This window comes from Emydura macquarii, unplaced genomic scaffold (genome assembly GCF_026122565.2).
Source record: "Emydura macquarii macquarii isolate MOO-44397 ecotype Brisbane River unplaced genomic scaffold, CSIRO-AGI_Emac_v2 contig_1253, whole genome shotgun sequence".
Classification (NCBI taxonomy): domain Eukaryota; kingdom Metazoa; phylum Chordata; order Testudines; family Chelidae; genus Emydura; species Emydura macquarii.
In genome coordinates, this window is record NW_027131390.1 from 87,826,060 (window position 1) to 87,850,114 (window position 24,055).

The 24,055-nt window shown below is 36.7% G+C and overlaps 1 protein-coding gene across 1 annotated transcript in view; it reads right to left on the reverse strand.

Annotated features, from left to right (window-relative positions):
* The window catches only part of EPC2 (enhancer of polycomb homolog 2), a 69,791-nt gene that overhangs the window by 17,775 nt on the left and 27,961 nt on the right, over nt 1–24,055 (reverse strand). The window contains exons 3-10 of the mRNA XM_067549484.1: nt 20,134–20,279; nt 15,012–15,218; nt 11,687–11,835; nt 11,269–11,401; nt 6,923–7,114; nt 5,851–5,940; nt 2,206–2,351; nt 1,741–2,084 (exon numbers count right to left, since the gene is read on the reverse strand). Coding sequence (XP_067405585.1) covers nt 1,741–2,084; nt 2,206–2,351; nt 5,851–5,940; nt 6,923–7,114; nt 11,269–11,401; nt 11,687–11,835; nt 15,012–15,218; nt 20,134–20,279 — 1,407 coding nt within the window. The remainder of the gene's footprint in view (nt 1–1,740; nt 2,085–2,205; nt 2,352–5,850; nt 5,941–6,922; nt 7,115–11,268; nt 11,402–11,686; nt 11,836–15,011; nt 15,219–20,133; nt 20,280–24,055) is intronic.

Here is a 24,055-nt window from a genome sequence, read left to right on the forward strand (position 1 = left end):
GTCATTGCTGTGACCATAGACCTGGCTGTTGAAGGCATCCAGTACAGACTGTAAAGCCATCTTGGTCAGTAACTGGCCTTCCCTGATTATTTCTGAGCCTCTCATTGTTGTCGTGTGGGCGTTTTGAGAGATGTGGTGTCACTCTATCCCAGGTCAAAAAGTCTTATTCAGCCAGTAGGGTCTGGCAATTTGCCATTTGCAGTTGTAGTGAGGCAAATTTTTCTCCTTGGTGCCAGGTCTTTGCTTGGCTTTATCTTCTCCACTCTTGTCTTTGATGTCACCTATCTGCTAGACAGGGCATTGGATGAAGCTGGCTTGTCCACTACCAGGACTCTATTGCTCATCTCCTGTGGGTTTGAAGAGTCTACTCCTATATATGGCTCCAGAAGATGAAGTTTCAATTTGGTGTCTCACAACACGTTCTTGCAGGTGCACCAATATATGGGAGTCTCCTTAAAAGAAAAGGTTTCCATCTTTCAATGGAAATCAATCCATTGTAGGACAGGCAGGGCTTGAAGTTCCCAGTTTTCAAATCTGCCATGTTCAGGCGCCCTGTACAGGAGAAAGTGTGCAGGGAGGGGGGATATTCAGTCCAGATGGGTAAGTATCATTCATGGTGGTGGTATATGAGTGAATCAGACGAGCACTGAAGATTTTTTTGAAGAATTTGAGATGATTTAGCCAAAGTTAAAAACTAGGGGGTCAGACGCTCACCATGTTCTGTCTTTGTGCCATATGTGACAAGATGGAACTGAGGGAGGTCAGAGTTGTCCCAACCTTTATGCCACCCCTGTAAGGTAGCACAAGGAGGCACAGGACACTTATGCAGCCCTGGCAGACTCTGCTATTCAAATGACTCTGATCTCATTTGCTTGAGGTGCACTGGCACCTACAGAAGGATCGACAGACGACAATTAAAAAAACAGAAAGTTACATCTAGGTACTGTTAAAGTTTGAAAAAAAAATTGAAAACACAAGGAAGAATTCCTAAATAGTCAATAATTGCACACTCAAAGTCCCATCAAAGACTACTTCACCAAAGTTAATTATACAAAATTATGACCTTCCACAAAAGCCATAAACAAACTGTCACTTCATGGGATGAAAATAATGCACCTGTTACTCATGACTATCATCTAGAAACCACTGACAACTCTTCTTCGGTAGACGATGAGTGACAGTCACTGTGGTACATGTATATGTATTATACTTTAAGAACTGGTATTCCATCAGACAGAAACATCCCACTACACATATACATTAATGTAGTCAATACACATATATAAAAATAATTATTGCACTGCTATTAAAACACCAGTGCAGGATATGAAAGCCAAATGAATAAGCCCTTTAAAATTTTTTTTTTTTTTGCACTTACGAAGAGCATTTTTCTTCCTTATGCAGAGGTTCAGCTAACAAGATACTTTCAAAATTCTCAATCTCAGCAACTGGAGGCATAGCGCAGCAACACTAAAACACAGGCAATTCCTGACTTTCTGATTGATGAATATCCAAATCTGTGTTATATAACACATTATCTGGCTTCAGACCCAAATTTTGTACAGAAACCTGAAATTTGTTTTTGTGAAGATTTTGTGTACCTCAGACTTTCAAAACCATTAGTTTTTATCTGTACTTGTTTGGTCAAATATCCCCACTGATGACATCATCAACCCAATCCCAGGGATAACATTGGAAATGTAAATGTCAAGTTCCATAACAATTCAAATTCTTGCCTACCTGATATGCCATTCTTGCTGGTGTTCAATAAAGCTACAGATGCTGCAGAAACTCTTTTATTATTCACAATCTGCCCTGGTTTCCTTGAGGTACATTCTTCACTATCACTGTCCTGTAAATTTAGTAGCCTTGGCTGGAAACACTGCAGTCGACATGATCTGATATTGCTTAGTATTTCAGAAAGGGACAGTCTGTTTTCACAATGTTTATTGGAAGCACTGGTCCGTGAGAAATTAGAAGAAAAGTCTACAGTTTGGGAAGAGCTTGAAAAACTATTTAGCATTTCGGGGTCAATCTGTTTCAGGACAGGATCGTGTTCTGTAGATATTCGGTCCATTATAACCCTGATTTAAAAAAAAAAAAAAAAAAAAAAAAAAACCAATTTAATAGACATTAGTTACATTATCTCTTTTTAAAAACAGAAGAGTTAAAAGGACCAAAAGGATCAAAGCAATACCACTCTACCTTCCACCCCTGCCAATTCGCCTTCTTGCAAATCCTATGCATCTTCTCGGAACCGTAAGAGTTGTGAGGCAATGCCTGTATCTCAGCTTGTCCAATTCTGCCAGTTCTGAATTCTCACATGAATAATTAGTTTGGTCCAAACGAGGCTGCGGAGGAGAAGAAAATTCAATTTTGCACAAATTTATTGCATACATTGGGGTCAAGAAAACTATGAATGAATAACGCTATTTCTTATTAAAGTATCTTACAGCATTACCTATGGCTGAAACAGAGAGGAACCCTCTCAGTATAACTGGGTTCAAAAAAGAACTGGGTAAGTTCATGGAGGATAGGTCCAATCGCTATTAGCGAACATGGTCAGGGATGCAACCCCATGCTCGGGGCAACCTTAAACCACTGACTACCCGATGCTGGGACAGGGCTGGATCATTCCATAATTGCCTGAAGTTCTGATACAGGCCACTGTGAGAGACAGATACTGGGTAACATGAACCACGGTTTGACCCACTTTGTCAGCTCTTGTGTTCTCAAACTAGTAAAAGTTCAGTCCACAAAACTAAGGGGTCAGACAACTCTTTCTGCGGGGAAAAAAAGTATGACTATGTGACAAGGAGGTGAGAATTTTTGGGGGGATGGGGAGCACAATATATCCCTTTTCTTGATTGTGCCAGGAAAAAAAAGTGTAATAAAAAATAATTAATTTTGCTGTTGGATGAGCTGAGGAGAAAGAAGCTGCAGCCAAATCTCTGGGACTGAGCGGATCTAGTGACTAAATTAGTGGTCAATCAAGGATGGCACTTGCAGGCAGCATCAGAAAATTCAGCAAAACTGAACAAACTAGCCACGTGGCCACTAAGGAACCAGAGATAGATGTAAACATGCAAGCCAACATCCTGATCCATGGTAAGTATCTGCACAGCAAAAGAGCACTAGAGTAATAACATCTGATAACCCATAGGAACCTGGAAATCACTAAGATACACCTGAGGCTACAGCTACAGCCTCAGGTAAGCTTGAGATCATGGATGCACTCAAGAAAACCTATGGGAGAGAAAGAGGAACAAATCCAGAGACCTTGATGACCCGCAGTTTCCAAAGAAGGAAGCAACTCGCTTGGGAGACTATTGGGATATTTGCAGATGAGACAGCACATCTGATCTACTTAGCTGAGACCTAAGAGCCTCCAGTAGAACTTTTAAGCAGTACACATTCTACTTTCTGGGTATTGTATAAATTTTTTTCCCCTCTACAACAACCACCCTCATTCATTATAAAGAAGTTAATGTAATTAAATATGATGTCTTTTCAATACTCATTGTATTTTAAGTTTAAGCTTACAAAAAGGATTTTGTGTTGCTACGCGGCCTCTTACGTCTCAGTGTGGCAAGCAAAGAGAGTGGATCACTCTCTAGGTATGGTGGCAACTTGCTTGTGGGGTCCTCTGCAGTAGATGCCTCACCAATGTCTAAACAGCTTTTTGGTCAATTACCTCAATGCCAGTGGATCTAAGGCGATAGAGCACTACAGGGTTAGTCTCAGTTCTGTTCTCACATATGCATTCATGGCCTGATTTTATAGTGTTGAGCATTTACAGCTACCACTGATTTTAAAAGGGAGTTTTAGGTGATCAACATTTATGAACAATGAAGCTATCAGTGTCAGGTACACTGAGAGGACTAAAGATCTCTCCCACTGATACAGTTTCAAAACCAAGCAACAGTTTTGTGGCATCAGTCTCAAGCTCTAAGGATTGAGTCAACTAGTTCCCAAATAACACTGGCCTCACATTTTTCCCTTTGTGATGCAACAGCTTGCACAGAGCAGGAAAAAGATTGCAAAAAGTTTCAGAGTAAAGCTTACTTCTTAAGCTTGAACAAAAGCATACAGGGCTTATGTAAAATAAATGCTTTCATATGTTAAGGCTCAGATAGTATAATTAAGTTTCTCTTTTCTCAATATTTCAAAAACAAAAAAAGAATAACAGATTTATATTAACTTGTCTCTATAACCTTAATAAAATCCTGACTTTACATTCAGGCTATCTAGAAAATCACAGATAGGACGTATTCTTGGATAAAATATATGCTATACATAATAAGTGAATTTCTGAAGGCTTAGCAAAAAAAGAATTTCAGGAGATGAAAAATAAAATACATTTTAGCAGACACTTCTTCAGTTTGTGTTGATGAGTATTTTAAATTATAATTATGTAACGTATTTCTTTCCCTCCCATTTCTACACTACTGAGGTGATATGGCAATTCTTATGATTGGGCATTCTGCTGAACTGCTTCCAGTTTGAAGGCTGAAGCATCATCTGTGTCTGGGAGGTTATATACTACATCTTCAAAGAATCTGAAATAGGCAAGACCCCACTGGGTCTTCTTTAAGAAGATGGATGATCTCAAAGGATATTCACTTTCACTAAGTATTAATACATTTTGATGTAACACAGGAATGTACAAAACAAAAGGCATTTTTATAAACATAAAAATGAACAGTTGTCTTTCTTGGATTGGTCATTTTTCTGATGAATTGCTCTTACATTTTTTTTTTAAGTAGTCCTCTTACAGCTCATCTGATGTGCCCCATGAAGATGGGGGAGAGAAGGACTGTCATTTGAGCTTGCCCAGTTACTGGATCACTCTGGGTGATCAAGAATTTGAGGCATAGTAATCTTCCTCAAAGTAAATTCTCTGGTGCCTGAACTGAGCCAATTTTCACACTGTTTACTCTACAGTTAAGAGATCTTTTACAAGAAGTTTATGATATTTCCATTTAGAATGTTACATCAAAGACCTTTTCAGGGTAGTTTAGTTGTCTTCTGTATTTTAAAATTCAATTATTTAAGGCAGAAAACAAGAAAGAGCATAACTAATGAAACTGCACATAGAATTTAGATTAGCGCTCAAGTAAGACCTCTGCTATACAGCAAAGAACTCTATTTTCAGTTCTCACTGTAATCTATTTAAACAGCATCTTGATATAAAAAATAAATATCTATTAACCCAAAATTCTTTGACTCAAGAAGTAGATTTATGTAGCAGTTACAGATGCAATTAAGTATCAATAGATCTCACCCAGTGCTTCTTGGGGCTTGTCTACACTAACATTTAGTTTGCATTTGAAACAGGACTAGATCGAAGCACATTAACTATCAATGCACATCAGCAGGGTCCACGTGGACGTTTAGAACACAGAAGGCTACTGCACCACAGATTCACATCCCACCTTGTTTGTGTAGACAAGAACTTAATTAAATGCACTGTCATATGGCTTATCCAGGTTTATGTGCCACTTCAGAACCCTTGATTTTTTTGCCAGAAGACAAAGGCTGGTGGGGGAAAGGAACTGGGCGAATTAGAAAAGCAATTCTCCCTTTTTCCTAACAGTGATAGTTGATTTGACTACCTGGAAGTGCTTTAGATTATCTTGAAAACAACCACTGAATCTACAGTAAGAAAAGAGGGAGGCTTACAATTCGAAATGGAAGAAAGGTAAACCCAAAATTAAAGGATGTGGTGAAGATTTTCTTTGGTTTGACCAAATAGCCTGTCTAATTCCCTGGCTCAGATAGAGACACTTCTCTTAACATTAGCATGCTGCCAGTACATTTACTAAAAAAAACAGCAACAAAAATTCTTACAGCATAATACTGGCATCCCGCTCTTCTTCTGAAAGCGCAAGGTCCATCAGGATCATTTTCTTCTTCAGGTTCCGATACTGGCGAGGGTACCTAAAGCACAAGCAAATTCACTCTCTATAATCACACTATTCACATTTTACAGGCCTCTTTAAAGCCACTAATAATTAAATATAGGTCATAAGCAATTAACTCTTTTTGGTTGCCTATTAAGTAATTCTATTCTGAATTTATGTAGTGCTTTGTATTTAAAATTTTTCAAATAGTTTACAAAGATGGATAAAATAATTATGAATTTTCTTGGGCGGGGAGAAGAAATGAAGCATAGAACGGTAAAGTAACATCCCCAGGGTCACACAACAAGATCAGTGGCAGAATCAGCAATAAAACCAGATCTCCTGACTCCCAGTCTTGTGCTCAATCCACTGAAATGCAGCTGCTGAAACTGCCATCCCAAGCTATCTATTTTAACACTTAAAATTGAAGGGGGGAAGGAGGAAGGAAGGAGGAAATCATACCAGAAATATGAGGGGGAAAAAAATCTAGAACAGATGAGAAAGCATTACCAATATAATTTGTAATACACTATTTTGGTAGCAGCATTTGTCAGAGAAACAGACTGTGGAAGTGGGTCCTCTAAAATGCAGGTGCACAAACACTTACATAGGTATCACTAAAATGCAGGGTACTTGACATAAAAACTTGATGGCCACATAAAGAACTCTCATACTTGGCATTTATACAGTGCTATTTTCCAGAGTTCTTTAGAAGTTGTACAAGTATTATTAATCTATTTTACAAACAGTGTTAGGAAGACAACCTATATACCTGCTGGTCCCCTCCTCTAATTGCTAGGCCGCCTCTGTCCTGATCAAAATAATAGAACCGACCTCAATTATTTTACATGACTATGCTATATAAGTGTTTGTCTAAATCCAACTATTTGCCATCTCTTATCAGAAGAACCATACACCCACTTTTGAGGACAGACCACCTAAACTGAAGTCAATTTTGATTTCTCCCCCAGTTATAAGTAACTACAAGTAACTTGTATTTTAATGTGGTTACAAATTACCTGCAAGAATTCGTCTTCATCTGAACTGTGGAAGTCATACTGTTTAATGTCACTCTTACTGATAACAGGCAACGGCTCAGAAGTGGGCTGCTGAGGAGTTATTACACTCTCTATTTTAGGCTTCTTTGGATACTTCTTCTTTTGACGGACAACATCTGACACCTCTTCCTTTAGAGATGGATGGTGAGGATGCTGGTTGTATAGAAAGTTTTTGGACAAGAGGAAGAAAACAAAATATTCCTTAATGCATTATAACTACTTCTCTTTTTATGAAACATACATTTGGGAAGCAATTATTGTTTGCCATCTCAGTGTGGAACATCTCCAAAAGTAGTTCAGTTAATGAACATGATACTTGGGAATAAAATTTATCCAGAGCTAAACAAAGGACCACTGAAATATCTTTTTAGACTGAAGGAGGGAGAGCTTTTTTTGACCAATTAACTCAATATCCTGTAGCTGAAAATCCCATTCTGGTTACTTTCCACAACTCAGTTTCCTAAACCACGAGATGTGCAATTCTCTTAAACATTTTAAATTTGTTTGGATATGGAATGAAGAACAAGGATGTGGGTTTATTCCACTTATTTCTCATTTCATCACTCAGTTATGTTTTGTTTAGAATCCAGCTCTAATGGTTACTGCTATTTCATCCTGGCAGCTTATTTCAGAAAGATTAATCTATAATATGAAGCTTGATCAGAATTAAATAAAAATCTTTACTCAAGAATAAATGCTTATCAGCAACAGTTAAACTTCGGAACTCTAAAATACTTTAAAACTTTAACGAATGCTTATTCTTAATCTCTTTTTTCCTGTTAAAGTAAGAGCCTGGCTGCTGAGGAAAGTTTTTCAAAGAATGTAACTTATCAGCACCAATGCTGGATTGTAGCTAATGCAAGCAACAGAATTCAATTTAACAATTGATAATAGACAGTACAATGGATAGATATTTAGAAATCTGGTCACCCTTTCTAGAATGCTCTAAGGAGGAAGGCTCCCCCAGCTACCAAGACAGAGTCTTTAGCCAGATTCTTTGAATATTAACCTGATCCTGTGCAAGTAAAAGATGTACTATGTTTATATTTTACTGGAACATTGCCTTAATTAAACAACAAACAAACAAACCACCCCCACACAATACAAGGCCAGTAAGTTCTTAAAACAGAATAAAGGTAACTGCCTGAAATTAACTTAACTGACCAGTAGGTGTCATTAGTGTTAAATAAAAACTGTAACGGTCTTTGCTATTTAGTCATAATGTGATAAAATGTTTGGAAATTATAATTCAAAAATTGAAGTCTGAATTATATTTAACACATACATATCTGATCAAACAACTGAAATATTAACATTAATTAAAATCACCAAATAACAGCAGGTCAAGAAATGAAACTTTTACATGAACTATTTTCCCTCAAATGATGGAAACAGAAAACCAAACCAAAAATCATATTCTGGAATGATTCTAGGAAGCAACAGAGCAAACAATTTAAGAATATCATATAATAAGCTCATGCAAATGTTTTTGTCAATTCAATTTTTAAATGCTGTTTCATTATTACAAAATTGAAATATGGCCATGACCGTCTACTGTTACAAAGCAGGGTCTCTCTGACTGACCTATTTCTTTCTTACAGAACAGAAAAAACAATTAAATGGTGGCAGCAATCTATCCCCCTCAGTGCCCTCCACACACTTAAAAACAAAAACCGAAAAAACATGTAGTATTCTAGTATATTTTAAATGTTTGGATCCTGATTGTGCCACTGCTTTATTTTTCTCTTTCCTGACGTGTCATTTCCTCTCAAAGCTCAGCAAAAGGAGAACCATCTGTCCAAATAACATTCAGTGCACAGTTCTGATTCTGCTTCGTCCCAAGTGGAAACAATAAAGCAAAAATGAATTCCCATTTCCTTTCTCTCTCTGCTCTCTCCTCTCTTGTCTTTCCCTGGCTTTGACTGAGGCTTCTCATGGAGGCCAAGCAGAGTTTCAGGAATTCTGAGTTGCTCTTACTGCAGGGATTGTTTCTGGTTGTGGGCTTTTTTTTAAAAAAATCAGGCACATAGGCAATAGAACTCACTGTCTTCCATGATTTTTTATGCTTATCTTCATAGTATACTATATTTAATTTTGTGCTTCAAAATACAAGAAATACAAAAAAGTCATTAAAAGTGATTTGGGACCAGAAATAATTATGGATTAAGAGAAAATATTAACAGCCTGAGCCTCTCCTGCATTACAATGGTGCGCTTCATGCGAAGATTGTCCCCAAGAGAACTGAGAAATGTATAGCTTGGTTAAGTGAGAAGAGGTAAAGATATAACCATATATACAATTATTTGAAGGGTATGAGCATCAAGAAGGGACAAATTATTTAGGTATTATTTTACCTCTTGAGATCCATTAGGTTCTCGAACAAGCTCCCAATGGTGGAAGTCCCATCAAATAGTAAGTTTAAAACTATACTAGACAAACTGTTCAAAATACACTGTAGGGGATTTACAGTACATACTGTTGAGATACTGACCTAACTGCCATTTCAATTTAAGTTCCAGTTATAGGTGCTCAGTACCAATCAGCATTTGACACAGGGCAAGTAAAAAACCCAATAAAACCCTTAGGTTTCTTTTCATCTGGAAACAAGGACAGTGCTCTTTTATTGAAGTAGTAAGAAACATAGTGCAGGAATACCTGAATCTCATATTCTATTCATGCAGCAGCCCTGAAGAACTGTGTTTACTTTAGATCCTTCTGTACTAAGTATTCTACTTCTCTTTTGCACAAAAGGTCAAAAGTATCCTCTAATGGAATATTCAGATAATTATTCTGTAACATTTTGGGTTTTTTTCAATACCTATTTTCTATCCATTTATTTTGAGCTGTAAAATACAGAGGAAAGATCTTTACAGGATTTTTTTTCTTGGTTTTTGAGCTATGAGAATGTGTTTTTCAGGAAGCACTAAGGAAAAGGGAAGGATAAAGTTAAGCACTAGGTAAAAAACGATAAGTGGAGGATGGATGTTTGGATTTAACTCTCTCTCTTAGACAATTTTGATTTGATGATTTGGCTAAATTACACCTGAACACTTGGTGAGCGCCTTTCTTCTCTTCTGATGTATCTAGGCCAGGAGTTTTCAAATGTTTATTTGTTAGACAGCATCCTTTGGTGGAGCTTCTCCAATTAATGATCTAAATAGAGAGATCTCCAAAAGATGAATTATTTTATCCAGTGTATCCAGTGCTCCAGTTTACAAAAAAAATTGAGCAGTGTGATTAGTTTGAAGGTGTTCAAAATTTCATGCTATGAAAGATTGTTTTAACCTTACTTTTCCAATGTTACAAACACTTTCAAGTTCAGTAGGTATAAATATAAAACTAGACCAACTGTGGTTCAGCATACATAGAAGGAAGTTAAGGAAGAACACTCTTCTGCAAACAAAGGATAACACTTCACAAAATTTGGCAGCCCACAGCTCTCCCAATCTCAGCCTGTCAAAATAATTAACATGCACATGACAAAAATAGCATTAAGTCTTCCAGGTCACTCTCTCTTGGTAGCTTGTGATGGGTCTGTAGAATTAAAATGCTCACACCTTGTCTGCATTCTGCATTGTTTTCCACTAACAGCCTACAGTTTCCAATAATATCACACTGTCAGTAGAGGGGGGGAAATCAGAATCACTGCTAGTTGGTATCAGTAGTGCACAGCTCTCAATAATGTCAGACTACTGACATGCAACCCAAACAATTTCCTGAAAATTGTGGTCGTTCACAGTTTTTACCAAGTGTTGACAAGATACAAAATAAATAATAAAGCTTGTATTCTTGAGCTAGCTAGCTGCCTGGAAATGTTAATAGTCCTTGATCTCTGATGCACCTTTTACTGACACCCCACATTTCGCTAATATTCCCATCTTAGTGCTCTGGAATGATTTTGCCCACAGATATCAGTATTCCTAGCCTGTGCTGCTGAAAAAAGTTCAAAGGAAGACCAGAGAGAAGTAGTTCACTGTACATCTCAGTATGTGGTATAGGCTCTTAAATTCACTTTTAATGTTTATATTTGTGTCTCCTTACAACTAGAGGAGAGTGTAGTGAGAAAGATAGGAACGAAGAATACTATATTATTCTTATTTAAAGAAACAAACTATAGTGTCAGGTGTCAGTGAAACCTAGACATCTAAATCACTTTAGTCTATAAGATCTTCAAGCTAGGGGCAGTCTTTTACTCTTATGTTTCCCAATCCAAGCACCTACTCTGAACATTTGATTGGCTAACCAACCCAACTACTAGGGTTGTTGAAAGCAACAAGATGTGTCATTGTGGACAAAACCAAATTTACCTTAACTTTACATTCTTGAACTTTGTGATGGTTTCCATTATGAAGAGTTGATGGAGTGGTGCTCATCTCTTTGTCAGGTCTATTAAGCTTGACTTCATTAAGGATTTCACCTCCATAATCACCCAAGTGGTACCTAAAAGTTATAAGAGTGGACCATTATACATTTTAATGGGAACATTAAAAAAAATAAACGGTTCAACAAATACAATTTTCAGTTTTATGAAGTTTACAGTGATATTGAAGCCTTCAATTAAGCAAAAAATTTCAAAAGTCATGTATACAATACAGGAGCAGTAGCTTAATTTACAAAATGGATTGCTGTGCAATGGAGATGAGAACAAAACCCCTTTGTTTAATGCAGTATTTTATACATACTTAAAGTAGGGCTCTCACAGTTAATGTTGCATGGCAATTTTACCTTTTTTCCACAACTTCTAACGTTAAATGCAACAACTCCCGTTTCGTTTTCTCTCTTCTCTTAATCATCTCTAAAATTGTTATGGCTCTGCTAAACTCTCTTCTTAATTTCAACATCTTCTCATAAGAGGCTTCATCATTCTTTCGATTCTGTGAAAATAGATGGAATTTTAGTAAGAGTATAAATCAAAAGCAAAATATGGAAGATATAAATTGCATTAGTTTAGCAAAATATTACACATTGCAGACCTGTGGTCGGAATGCAGAATCTGACCATGTGAATCCTTGCATAAACCTCTCACAAGAATAAACTATTCAGTATACCAAACCATAAGTATGATTACAAGAAAGGAATAGTAATTCTATAAAGTCAAATCCTAAGCTTATTTTTTTCCCTTCAATAAAGCTCCAATCAAGTCAGTGGAAGTTTGTATGAATAAAGAGCTGAAGATTTGGCCCAAAACATATTCTGCTTACATACATTCTGCAAGTGATGAATTTTACTACATTAGAATATTTGTTTAAGTTTGATATCAAATTATGGAAAAATCAGAACTTTACAGTTCCAACTGCAACCAACCTATACTAGTGATTGGCAACTCAAAGAGCTGATCTATCTTGTGTTGTTCCTGTGTCTCCCACAAACAGATTCAAGTAAACTGTGCTGCAAATCAGATATAAAGTCATTAATATGTGGGATGAATTATGCCATAATCTATTCTCCAAATTTAAATTTTACTTACATACGTGCACATACGCAAAAGGTGAAAATTATTTTTTAAAAAGTTACATGGATGTTCTTGTCCAGATCACTTAAAGCTAACTTTATTTTATCACTTGTAAGCATGAGCAGTTTGAATTTTAATGTCAGTTACTGTAAATTAAAGGGATAAAAAAGATAAATATGTACAAAATATTGACACCATTTCCCCTGCTGAAATTATCTCCACTGTATATTTCTGAAACGAATACTCCCCACATTGTACTTCAACTAATATAACTATTGAGATATATTTATATTGTTCCAGTTGAAAATGGTAATATATTACTAGCATATTATATTAATAAAATAAATTGTTATATATTATATACAGAAAGTACATTTAGTTGTTTGAGTAGCCCACCTTGCTCTATTAACATTTAACAATCACTTCCTGTATTTTTTATTTAAGATTGCTGAACTAAGGAAGGTTCCTGAATTTGATCTTCATTGCACCAGGTTTCACAATACACCTGGTCATTTTCCAAGGGGAGAAGAGAGCAGGGCAACACAACACTGCAGGTCAGTGGCCCAGTAGAATCCCTCCAAGTCAGGTAGAAATCTTGCCTTAAAAGAGGAGAGTTCGTATTTAACATGCAAAACTGTTGGTTTAAAACAGGTTAAATTGATTTCTGTGTCTGTAAATTCATCAATATAGGCTAAATGGATATAAGCCAGGTTAAGGCAATAAGGTTTCCACACCAGATTAACTAAATGGATTTAAAATTATGCCATTAGCTAAACCAGTGCAACTATGTGTGTAGATCAGTCCTGAGAAAACAGTGGGGTTTATGTTTTACAGATTGTTATAACTGTTTGTTCGACTGACCATGACAACAAACATGATGATAGAAGGAACTTTCAATTTATTAAAAAAAAACCAAAAAACAGAGGACTCTGCCTTCACTCCATTGGACTGGATAGAAACATCCATGAAGTATGACTTCCATCTAGAACAGTTAGTAGAAGAAACCAAAATTAAAGATGCAAAATCTTGCCTTTTCTGCCATCGTATTTATCAGTGCAAAGGTTTATTTGAAAGAAAGTCTCCAACTGGGAACCAACCTTAATAGAAGCCTCCCTTACATTGATATATAAGAAGTTTTTGGGGTTGGCTACAAAAAATGCCTCTTCTTTGGTGTACGTGGCCCTATGCATAACTTAAAGGAAATTCTGCAGCCCTTCACTAAAGAACTGCAGTGTTTGCCTAGTCAAAAGAGAATCACAACAATCCAATTGGATATCCTCTTAGGTACCCTTACTGTCTCCAAGCTGAGGACAGCTATTATAATAAATGTTGTTAAATGCATGCCTGTTTGTCTTTAAAGAATTATGATTACCTTTGGTTTACTCCCTATCAGAAATATGTTCCTAAAATCATGGAGTGCAACAGGAGGAGGCAGAATACTACAAGCATGAGTTCTCATGTGACCTGCTAAAGAGATGAGAATCTTCACAGGTAGGTGCTAAAGAATTAGGGTGAAAAGAAAATTAAAAAAATATATATATATAAAAAAAAAGATGAGGCATAGGAAACTGGTTAGACGGGCAGAGGAAAGCTGTACCTACAAAAACAGACATGGTGAACTGGGAGTTTCATGGGCATCACTTATGGTTGTCCAATACCAAAAAAAACCTTGCAGAATCTCGGTCTAATCCAGTAATTATCCATCTATGGATTGTTGGTGGATATACTGAGCATGAGAGTTATTTTTTAAATCCATTCATATGCTCTGGGGCAAGCTGTATATGAACTCTGTTAAGGCATCTTGCTTTTTGTGGTGCTTCAAGGTGTAATTCTGTAGCAGGTTTGAGTAATTTTTTTTAAATGATTTTTTTTTATTTAAATAAGAAAATGAACGCTATACCCTGTACAGTGTTCTAATCTAATATTAAATTCTTTTTACACTGCCCCTTAAATTTTCAATGCATAATAGATTTTTGTACTGACAATGCCTATCTACATTCCTGAAGTTGTCTGGAAGAAGGTGGGATTTAGAGACAGTTGGAGCCTTCAGCATTCAAGAACGAATAAGATGTTGTTTGGGCTTTTTGGCAGCCAAGAAGCAGCTGAGGGGATGCATTGCACTTCTCCCTCTCACCTGTGGTCAGAACAAGGAGGAGACTTGATACTAATTTCTTTACCTTAGTAATCAGTTGCATAATAGCCCTCTACTGCTACATCCAACAACCGTGGAAAAAAATGTAAGATACATGTTTCTACTAAAATGATCAGATTCTGACTGCATAGGAAACTAACTGTAAAACCTCAAAAGCTGGCAGGGGCTGTAAAAACAAAAAAGCAGGAGTAAGACCTGTAGCTACTTTTATTTTTAGAAAATAGGCTAGATTACAAATTGATTGTGTCAGTTTAACAAGATTGACATTTACTCAAGATATTAGATACTACAGTGATGAACGTAGCACAAAAAGACTAGTCAATAAATTACTAATTTTAGGCATATTATGGGTTGACCCTACAAAGTGCTGAGCACTCTGGTCTTTGCTGGATTCGGACCAGAGTGTTTAGCATGCTGCAGGATCCAGTCTTATAATCACAAATTACCTTTCGAGTCTGCATTTTCTCAGTTCTCCTCCGAAAGGCAACATAAGGATCATTGTTGGTGGAGCCATCCCTTTTTTCTTGTTTGATTTGAGGGATAAGGGATGGCCCCCTGCAGTTCTTACGTTTTCTCACCCAGTAGTCATAGACAGCTTTAATAAGGTAATCATCCTCATTTAGCAGCAATTTAGCTTCCTGAAGTGTTACGAGCTGAAAGAAACACAAAGATGTAGTTCAGTAAGAATAGCAATGAGAAAGTAATTTACAATCTTCATTCATACTTCTTTCTAAAACGTCTAGATAAACCTAACAATTCTCTTTCACTGAAAGACTTGATTTGCACTGTAGCATGAAAGTGATGTACACAGCCTCAAAAGGAGTTCTGTGGCAGTGGCATATTAGGTAGTATTAAGCCTATCATCCACAATAAAGTAAAAGAACATGATACAAATCGACATTGGAATTCTTTTTAAGTTAAAAATAAAATAAGTGATAACCACTGCCACTTAGCTAGTACTCATTCTAGTCAGATTAAACAAAGCTACTGTATTAGTGCAATCTATAGCAGTGCAAGAAAAGCAATGGCAAAAAAGGGAAGTCAGGAATGCTGTCCTTACACTACTTCTGTTCACACAACTCCAATACAGCAGCTGCGTGTCCATTCTGCCTGGAATAAATACTAGCCTTAGTGGCCACACACATGCTCACATACTCATACAGTATCTGCAGATAAAAGTATATGTATTTCATCTATATACACAATATATATTAAACTTATAAAAAACTCTGTCCATTACCATGAATAGCATTTTAGAAACTCTAAAACATTCAGCTTTTCTTCCTTTGGTTTTCTTTGTGAATTAACATTTTAAAAATACCAACTCCGCATTGGGAATAGGATTTGTTATTTAACTTTTGTTCTTTCTACATTAACAGGAAAGTGGACTTTTGGCCAGTCTTGTCTGCTAATTACATTTCCACAAGAGGCTCCAGCAATATGGAAACTGGGGGTTGTTCTTTTGCTTAATCAGGTAGCTCCACAAATTGGCTGTCAGGATCATTTGGCATCCTTCTCATCAGCTAGCAATTGACCCTCATTGAACAGCCTTTAACTTCATCAACAGGACCCACATTCCAAATCAAAAACTAAAATACAAACAATGTACAAAGTAGGATTCCTGGGTGGATTCCAGTTTTGGGAGCCCCTTACAGAAAAGCAATTTTACAGGTGGGATCAAGCTTCTTTCTGTTTGTGGGTATCCAACAACCTGGACATTGTTTTTATGTTAACACTCAGATAAGGTGAGACTTATTCATGAAGTCAGTTGGAAAATCCTTGCATTACAGTATTCTGAATCCTACACTCCCAAAGTATCAGCAAAAAAGCCAACATCCACAAAATGGTCCATGAAGATATGTAAAGAGCACCAAAAAGCTGCTTGACACATTTCCTCTATGCTGACACTCCCCAGGAAGCACTGTAGGAAGGATCAATTCCTAATGCCCCCATGGGACACACAAAGCCCTCTGATATATATGTTTCCTCAATATATACTCAAATCCATTTAGCAAGGACCACCAGAAAATGAACCGCTCTTTCTTGGCCAGAAAACAAGAAAAACAAGGAGTTTTGAACAACTGACTTCTCTGACTTTGTGTAGATAAGATTTCAGGTCCCCAATGACATCTAGGAAATGCCAAGTTCTTTCATTATCAGAGGACAGCAGAGACCTAATGGGAGGGAGAGTAATCTCTAGATTCCTATGCAACTCAGAATACATCTCAATGTATAGATGAGAACCAAGAGATGTGTTACTTGAACATTGTGGAAAACCAGAAGGGGAATCAGCACGAAAGGACTGCAAGTTCATCCTGATTATAGTCACCAGAAAGGTCATTTTAAATGAGAGTCGAATAAGAGTAACCAATGCCAGGGTTTTACCAGAGATAAACACTGAATGTCTGAAGCACTACACTAGTTCCAAGGAGTAACAATTATTTGTTTAGGCAAAAGCTGTTTCAACTGCTCTGAAAAAAATCTGGCTACTCCGGGATGCAAATCCTCCCAGTGTCTCACCTCATCTCTCTCATTACTGAACCCTGCCTTCTCAATACGGTGAGAGACAGACCCTCACCTAGTTAAAAAAACTTCAAGAACATAGGGAACAGACACTACACTTTGGCCTTTTACCTCCTAGCACTAATGCAAACCAAAAGAGCATTCCAAATGGAGATTTAGACCTGCAGGTGGACAGCTTTCTTGATCTCAACTAATTGTCTGTTTCACTTGAGAGACAGCCCCAGACGTTTTAATGTTTAATTCTCAAAAACCAATCCTTTCAATGTAGTTTTCCTTTGGCAGTAAAATGAAAATGGCCCTTGAGACATCAAATCCAAAAAGGAAGGCAGGAGAATGATGACAAGATCATCAGTTGACTACTTTGAACTGTAAGGTCAGGCAAGAGACACTAGAATCAACATTCCTTCATCTCCATTTACTTTTTAACACAATCCTTGGAGATCTACTTCATTTCCCTCAAAATCAAACTCATCAAGCCAACATCTCAGTTCATCCGCCTGGAAACTGAGGGCTCCTTTCAGGAGAGTTATTTTTAAGGCTCTGAGATTTTTCCTCATTTATCCTAAGAGAACGTTCTTCTCTGGCTCTTCTCTGTTCCTGGTAAACATCTGGCACATAACATAACAAACAAGACCACCATAGTTTTGTTGAAATGAAGGACTGACTAGCCTAGAGACTGTCTCCTAGAGACTAAAGCAACAGTAATGCTAATCTCACTCCACTGAGCTCAAGAAGACTGACATATGCATCCCTTTCTTGCCTAGATCATGTCTCCTGGGCTTTTCCCCAATTCCAGAGACTGGTGTTGCTGGTGATGACTGTCCACTTGGGTGCCTGCACTGGAAGGGCTTTCAGTAAAATTCTCTGGTAGTTCTCACAGGCAGAGATTTTCTGATTATGTTGCCAAGAATAGAAGCAAGAAGCTCTCCTAATTGAACCCCCTGAGAGTCAGGAAAGCACTTAGGAAATGACAAGAATGCTTCCTGGCACATAGCACCAGTACTACGAACAAAATCATAACTCAACACTTATTTGGTTTATGGAAACGTTCTCCCTGGGTTTCCTTACTTTTTCACTCTCAGGCAAAGGGGAGGGTCTCCTAATAGCAGCACTGAAGAGAGCTCCCAAATGTATAATTTACTGAGTTGAACAGTAAACTACACAATATTCAGGTCCAACTGTGAAATGCACAGCAGCTTCTCAGACCTTTCCCTTCCACGTTTCCCACTGTGGTTGGCCTCAGCTACCAAGTGTCTACTCAAATATGGAAAAAGGGGGTGTGACCTCTGCAGACCATTCTGCTTCCTGGAAAGAAGGGGGTCTAGGCAGCAGTAAGGGTACACAGGGTCAACTCCACACAAAGAGCACCTTTAGAGTCTCCTCTTCTGAGACTCCATCTTTAACCAGCTAAGCGGTTGATTGAAACATCTTATTCCTGACAAATGTAAAAAAGAGATGGGTTATTGAAGACAAGTTGCTAACTGAAGAGAAAAAGGTACCAAAATCTTCCTTCAGTCCTTTGATGGAGCTACCAAGTAAGCAAAAAAGGAAGAGCAACCCAACTTTTAGTCTGCTGGAGACCCATGTGACAAGGTGTAAAAGCATTCTAGCATGAGAGGGGTTTACTGGGCTCCTGCCTCTCACATAACTGATCTAAGTCAGAGTTATAAAAGAAAAGCAGAAGCTGGTACAAAGGAAGAATCATAGAGGAAAAGTGCATGTTCTTTCTCCACCCAACTGGCTGAATTGGAAAAGATCACAGGTGGTTATTACCCAGTAGTTTAAGTTGATTTGTTCTGGTTTTGCATTTTTTTTTCTTAAATAAAGCAAGCTCTGAGAAAAGGAATATGAAGTGACCAGTCATTGGGATTTTTATTTTTCCTTTCCTGATTAGTGAGTCTGCATACTGTCTTACACTCCCTACAAACAGAAAAGTAATTTGCATCTACAATATGCAAGATGGGACTTTAAAAAAAAAAAAAAAAAGATATATCTCAGTAACAAATTGGTTTATTTATTTGACACTCCCCATCAGATTATAGTTTTTTATTGTTAAAATTTGAACCAAAAGAGGTTAACAGTGTCCTCAGAATTAGCGTTCATCTCATAATATAGTATGGAAAAGCTATTTAAGAAATGTCTAATAATAAATGTGTTGCATATTTAGGGTAAAACAATAAAACTGGTAATTATTAAGAGATTTTTATAAAAGACAGAGTTCAAACTAGAATCCAAACTAAGAGCTTGTTCTGCAAAGGAGAAGTGCACCACCAAGTTACTAAACACTCAACTCCAACTGAAGTTCCATGATTTCACTGAAGTCAATGGGAACTGAGAGTGCTCCTCAATTTGCAGGATCAGGAACTAAGTTTGGAAAGTAAACTAAAGCTGCTAAAAATCAGCCTCTCACAACAAAGAAAAATCCCGAGTTTAGCTTGTTTGGGGTTTTTTGTTTTTCTTTTTAAATTACAATACTAATTAAAAATGTCAAATTTTTTTTTAAAAAAGTCAAAGAATTTAAGGCCAGAAGGGACCACGAGACCATCTACTCTGACCACCTGTATATCACAGGCCACCAACACTATCCACTAAACCTGAAATTAGACAAGAAAAGGAAAACTAAGGAAAATCAGGATATACATGCAAAACTGAAAGCCTACTAACCTTGATAATATGCCTTTAACACTGATATTGATAAAACAGGATGATAGCCATCCTCTTCTAATGACTAGATTTTGGGGTTCAATGAGGACATTAAAAAAAACCAAACCCCAACACAACACTATTTCACTTACCATATGCATTCTAGGTAATTAAACTTTTAGTGCCTCTGACTGCCTAATACGATAAAGAGGAATATTGTGGTTTTATGAACACACTGCATCTGGGGTTATGGTTTTCAAATAACTAGTGGAATGCAAAGTAATGATACTCAAGGATTAAGAAAAATATATAAAAGATTATGCAGAAGTAAAACAAAATCAAAACATTAATGAGAATGATTATCAATAAAACAAGAGAGGATTATTTAACATACTACAGTACCTGATTAGAACTAGCTTTTTCAAGCCTGTCAATCATAATTTCAAACTGTAGCGGCTTGATTTCCATCTTCCGATTGAGTCTGTTTAATAATGTCTCATCTTCAGAGTCCATATCGTAATCTGGTTGCTCATTGTCCAGATTAAAGGCTGAAACAGAAACATGAATAAAAGCTGCTTTTACTTTACAGAAGTTACTTATTTATGTTAAGGATTCCAAATTGAGGTATTACAATGATGTTTCAGAAAACAAACCAGATGGTGGATTATTAAGAGATTGAGTCACTTTATACATCACCCACTATAAGATTTACTTTTAAAAAAATCACATTTAAAATTCTTACTAAAAATCAGGGTTATTTAAAAATTTTATCCAGGGAAACATGCCAGCTTAACATCTCTCCCGCCAACCCAGAAAAGCAAAAAAATTTAAAGTGGTAGCTAAAATTCTGGCAATAAATTCTAATGTGCAAATTTTTTGAAAAATTAAGATTACAATTTTCAGATTCAACCCTTACTCTGACTCTAAAAGGCACATGAAAAATAGAGCTCTGCTGTAATTTTAAATGGACTATATTTGCTATTTGAGATGACTTGGGTAATTATCACATAAAATACATTGTGTGGATTTTTTGGTTATTTTGGTGGGGGTGGAGGAGTTTGTATTATGTTTGTGAAAGTGCCTAATCAATACCAATAGAAATTAAGGCACTATTAATGCCAAGAACAGGTACAGCACAGGGAGATTAAAAAAGCAGCTAAGTCTCTTTCCCCCTTCCCTCCCTGACAATACTGCCCTGATAATGTCAGTCTTGACCTTGAAAGATTGTCTCTCTAGGAGTTAGAGCAATGGCTCTCAACCTTTCCAAACTACTGTACCTCTTTCAGGAGTCTGATTAGTCTTGTGTACCCCCCAAGTTTCACTTCACTTAAAAACTACTTGCTTACAAAAATCAGACAAAAAGATAAAAGTGTCACAGCACACTATCACTGAAAAATTGCTTACTTTCTCATTTTTACAATATAATTATAAAATAAATCAACTGGAATACAAATATTGTACTTACATTTCAGTGTATAGTAGTATATAGAGCAGTATAAACAAGTCATTGTCTGTCTGAAATTTTAATTTATACTGACTTTGCTAGTGCTTTTTATGTAGCCTGTTGTAAAACTAGGCAAATGTCTAGATGAGTTGATGTACCCCCCGGAAGTCCTCTGTGTACCTACCCCCGAGGGTACATGTACCCCTGGTTGAGAACCATTGAATTAGAGCATACTTCAGCTTCTTTGCCTATTAAATCTTTGGTCTCTGTCAGTTAAAACGTAACCCAGACAGGACAGACCTAGGCAGATGATATATTATCAGACAGATAATGCAGCAATGCCAATTCATTTCATATAGATTATTAAAGTCCTAAACAATGGCAAGAACTTTCAATTAGTGCTAGTCTGTGAATGTTTCAAGCTAGGAACCCAAAAAGTTGCAAATGGGATAAGTCTTTCAATTCCCCAAATCATCTAATTTTCAAAATTACTGCAGTAGAACCAATGAAGGGTTACCGTATTTCCCCATGTATAAGACACACCTTTTTTCAAAAAATTTGGGGTCTAAAAACTGGGTGCGTCTTATACAGTGGTTTTAGATTTTTTTACCGTAATACATTTTTTTTCAAATTTCGGGCCCCAAAATTAAGGTGCATCTTATACATGGGGAAATACGGTATGTTAAAAGAAATTTATTTACCTTAGGGCAACAAATTCATCCAAAGAATTTTAACATTTAATTCAGAACAGAACTGAATATAGGTGCTGTACTATAAATACATAGAAAATAAATGGCATTATTGATAATCAAGTACTGAATCACTGAAATTGTATAAAAGAACAGCTCCATAGTGTGTGTCAAAAGTTTACGTAAGATTTCATTTTGGTGGAATTCTGAAAATCAATAGAATTTAGTACTTAGAAAAATCAGACTTGGGAGGAAGTTACAGTTCACAACATTGGGTCTCAGCTCTTCAATGAAAGTCCATTGATTGAAAAGATGAAAACAGAACCAGGAATTTGTAAAATGTTATGGAAAATTGTATTTACAAAATCTTGCAAACCTCCACCTTCGTTCATCCACACCAAAATAAAAACAATTTAAATAAAAAGCCAGCCATCTCTCTGTTTAAAATTTTTGGCACTAGTGAGCTTTCATGTTACCAAGATTTCATTATTTTAAATATGTATTACAGTTTTTGAAGAAATCAGAGACGCTTCCTACACATCTTTTACTGTAAATTTGGTGGGTCTAGAACTGTTGCAGGGAAAAAGCCATGTTTCAGTGTTGCCAACTCCAGAAATTTTATCATCAGTGCTATAGTATTTTATGTTTTTTCTTAAATACCTAGCCAGTGGAGACCCGTTTCACATGAGAGTCTCAGCTGTCATAAAAAAAAAGTGTGTAGCCCTCATGGCTTCAGAGAAAAGCCTGAAACACCACAAATCCTAATGGTTCAGACATCAGAAGGCAAATAAAAAGAATACAAAATTTTAAAATGATATGATTTTTAAAACGCCAATTTCTTTGGGAGGCCCGATACATACATTTTGAATGCTTGGGGTTGATAATGCCCAGGTCTAAATATTTTATTTATATTTAATTTGGGGAAGGAGTACTGTATTTGACAGAAAGAAGAAAATACTGATTATTCCATTATACTTAACTGAGGGTGCTCTAAATATATGCCTTAACATGGTCTTAATCATGTTGTTGGGTTTTTCTTTTAATAGATTACTTGCAATGGATTTAACATTTTGTGAGTTTGGTTAGAATCTAGTTTTGAAATGCCTTTATTTTATTTTTAAAATGAAGTGGGGTTGCTCAGATAGAAATACTATTGTATCAGGATACTACCTTTTCTTACACTCTACGAATCAGAAACTAAACAAAAGGGAACTTCCTTTTATTTGTGGAACATGCTGAAAGTAATAGATTATACTTGATACAATAAGCCTCATGGGCTCAAATTTAGTAAAAACCCCTTGCCTTTTAATTTTGATAAAAGTCATCAAACCTTTTTGATATCCGATTGTCCACTTTTTTAAAATAAACACTGATTCCAGACCAAAGAATTCTAGTAAGACTATATTCCTTTCTACAACTTTACTCTGTTCAAAATATTAATATCTAAACAAAGACATAATAATGGTACAAGAGCACCACTACAGTTAAGGTTAAATCATAACATCTTGTAAAGTTCAACCTTTCTAAGTCCTCTAACATCAACATAGTCGTATTTCTTTGACATCCGGTATGTCTCAGAAGGTTGAAGGGTAGGCTTAGTGACCCCAATTCTGGAGTCACTGGTGCTAGGGTTCCAGAGATATGCCATTTTTAAAAAAAAGCTTTAGGTGTCCTCCCCAAGCTAGAGATCAAACTGTTGATGTGATATGAGTCAAAATGGTGTCAATATGGTGAGTTTTATTCAAGGTTGTGCATGGAATCAAAGAAATACAGGACTGGAAGGAAATTCGATTAGCCATCGATTAGTCCAGTCCCTGCAGCAAGGCAGGGCTAGGTATTATCTAGACCAGTGGTTCTCAACCCATGGCCCACTTGCAGCCCACTCAGCACACAGTTGCGGCCCATGTGACATCCTCAGGGCCATACAGGTAGTATATATATTGCACAAATGTGGCCCTCATAACACACAGAGAGCTGCATATGCAGCCCACAATGGTAAATAGGTTGAGAACCACTGATCTAGACCATCCCTGACAGGTGTTTGTCTAACTTGTTTTTAAAAACCTCCAATGACGCAGATTCCACAATCTCCCTAGGTAATTTGTTCCAGTACTTAACTACCTGTACAATTAGGAAGTCTTTCCTAATATCTAACCTAAATCTCCTTTATTGCAATTTAAGCCCATTACTT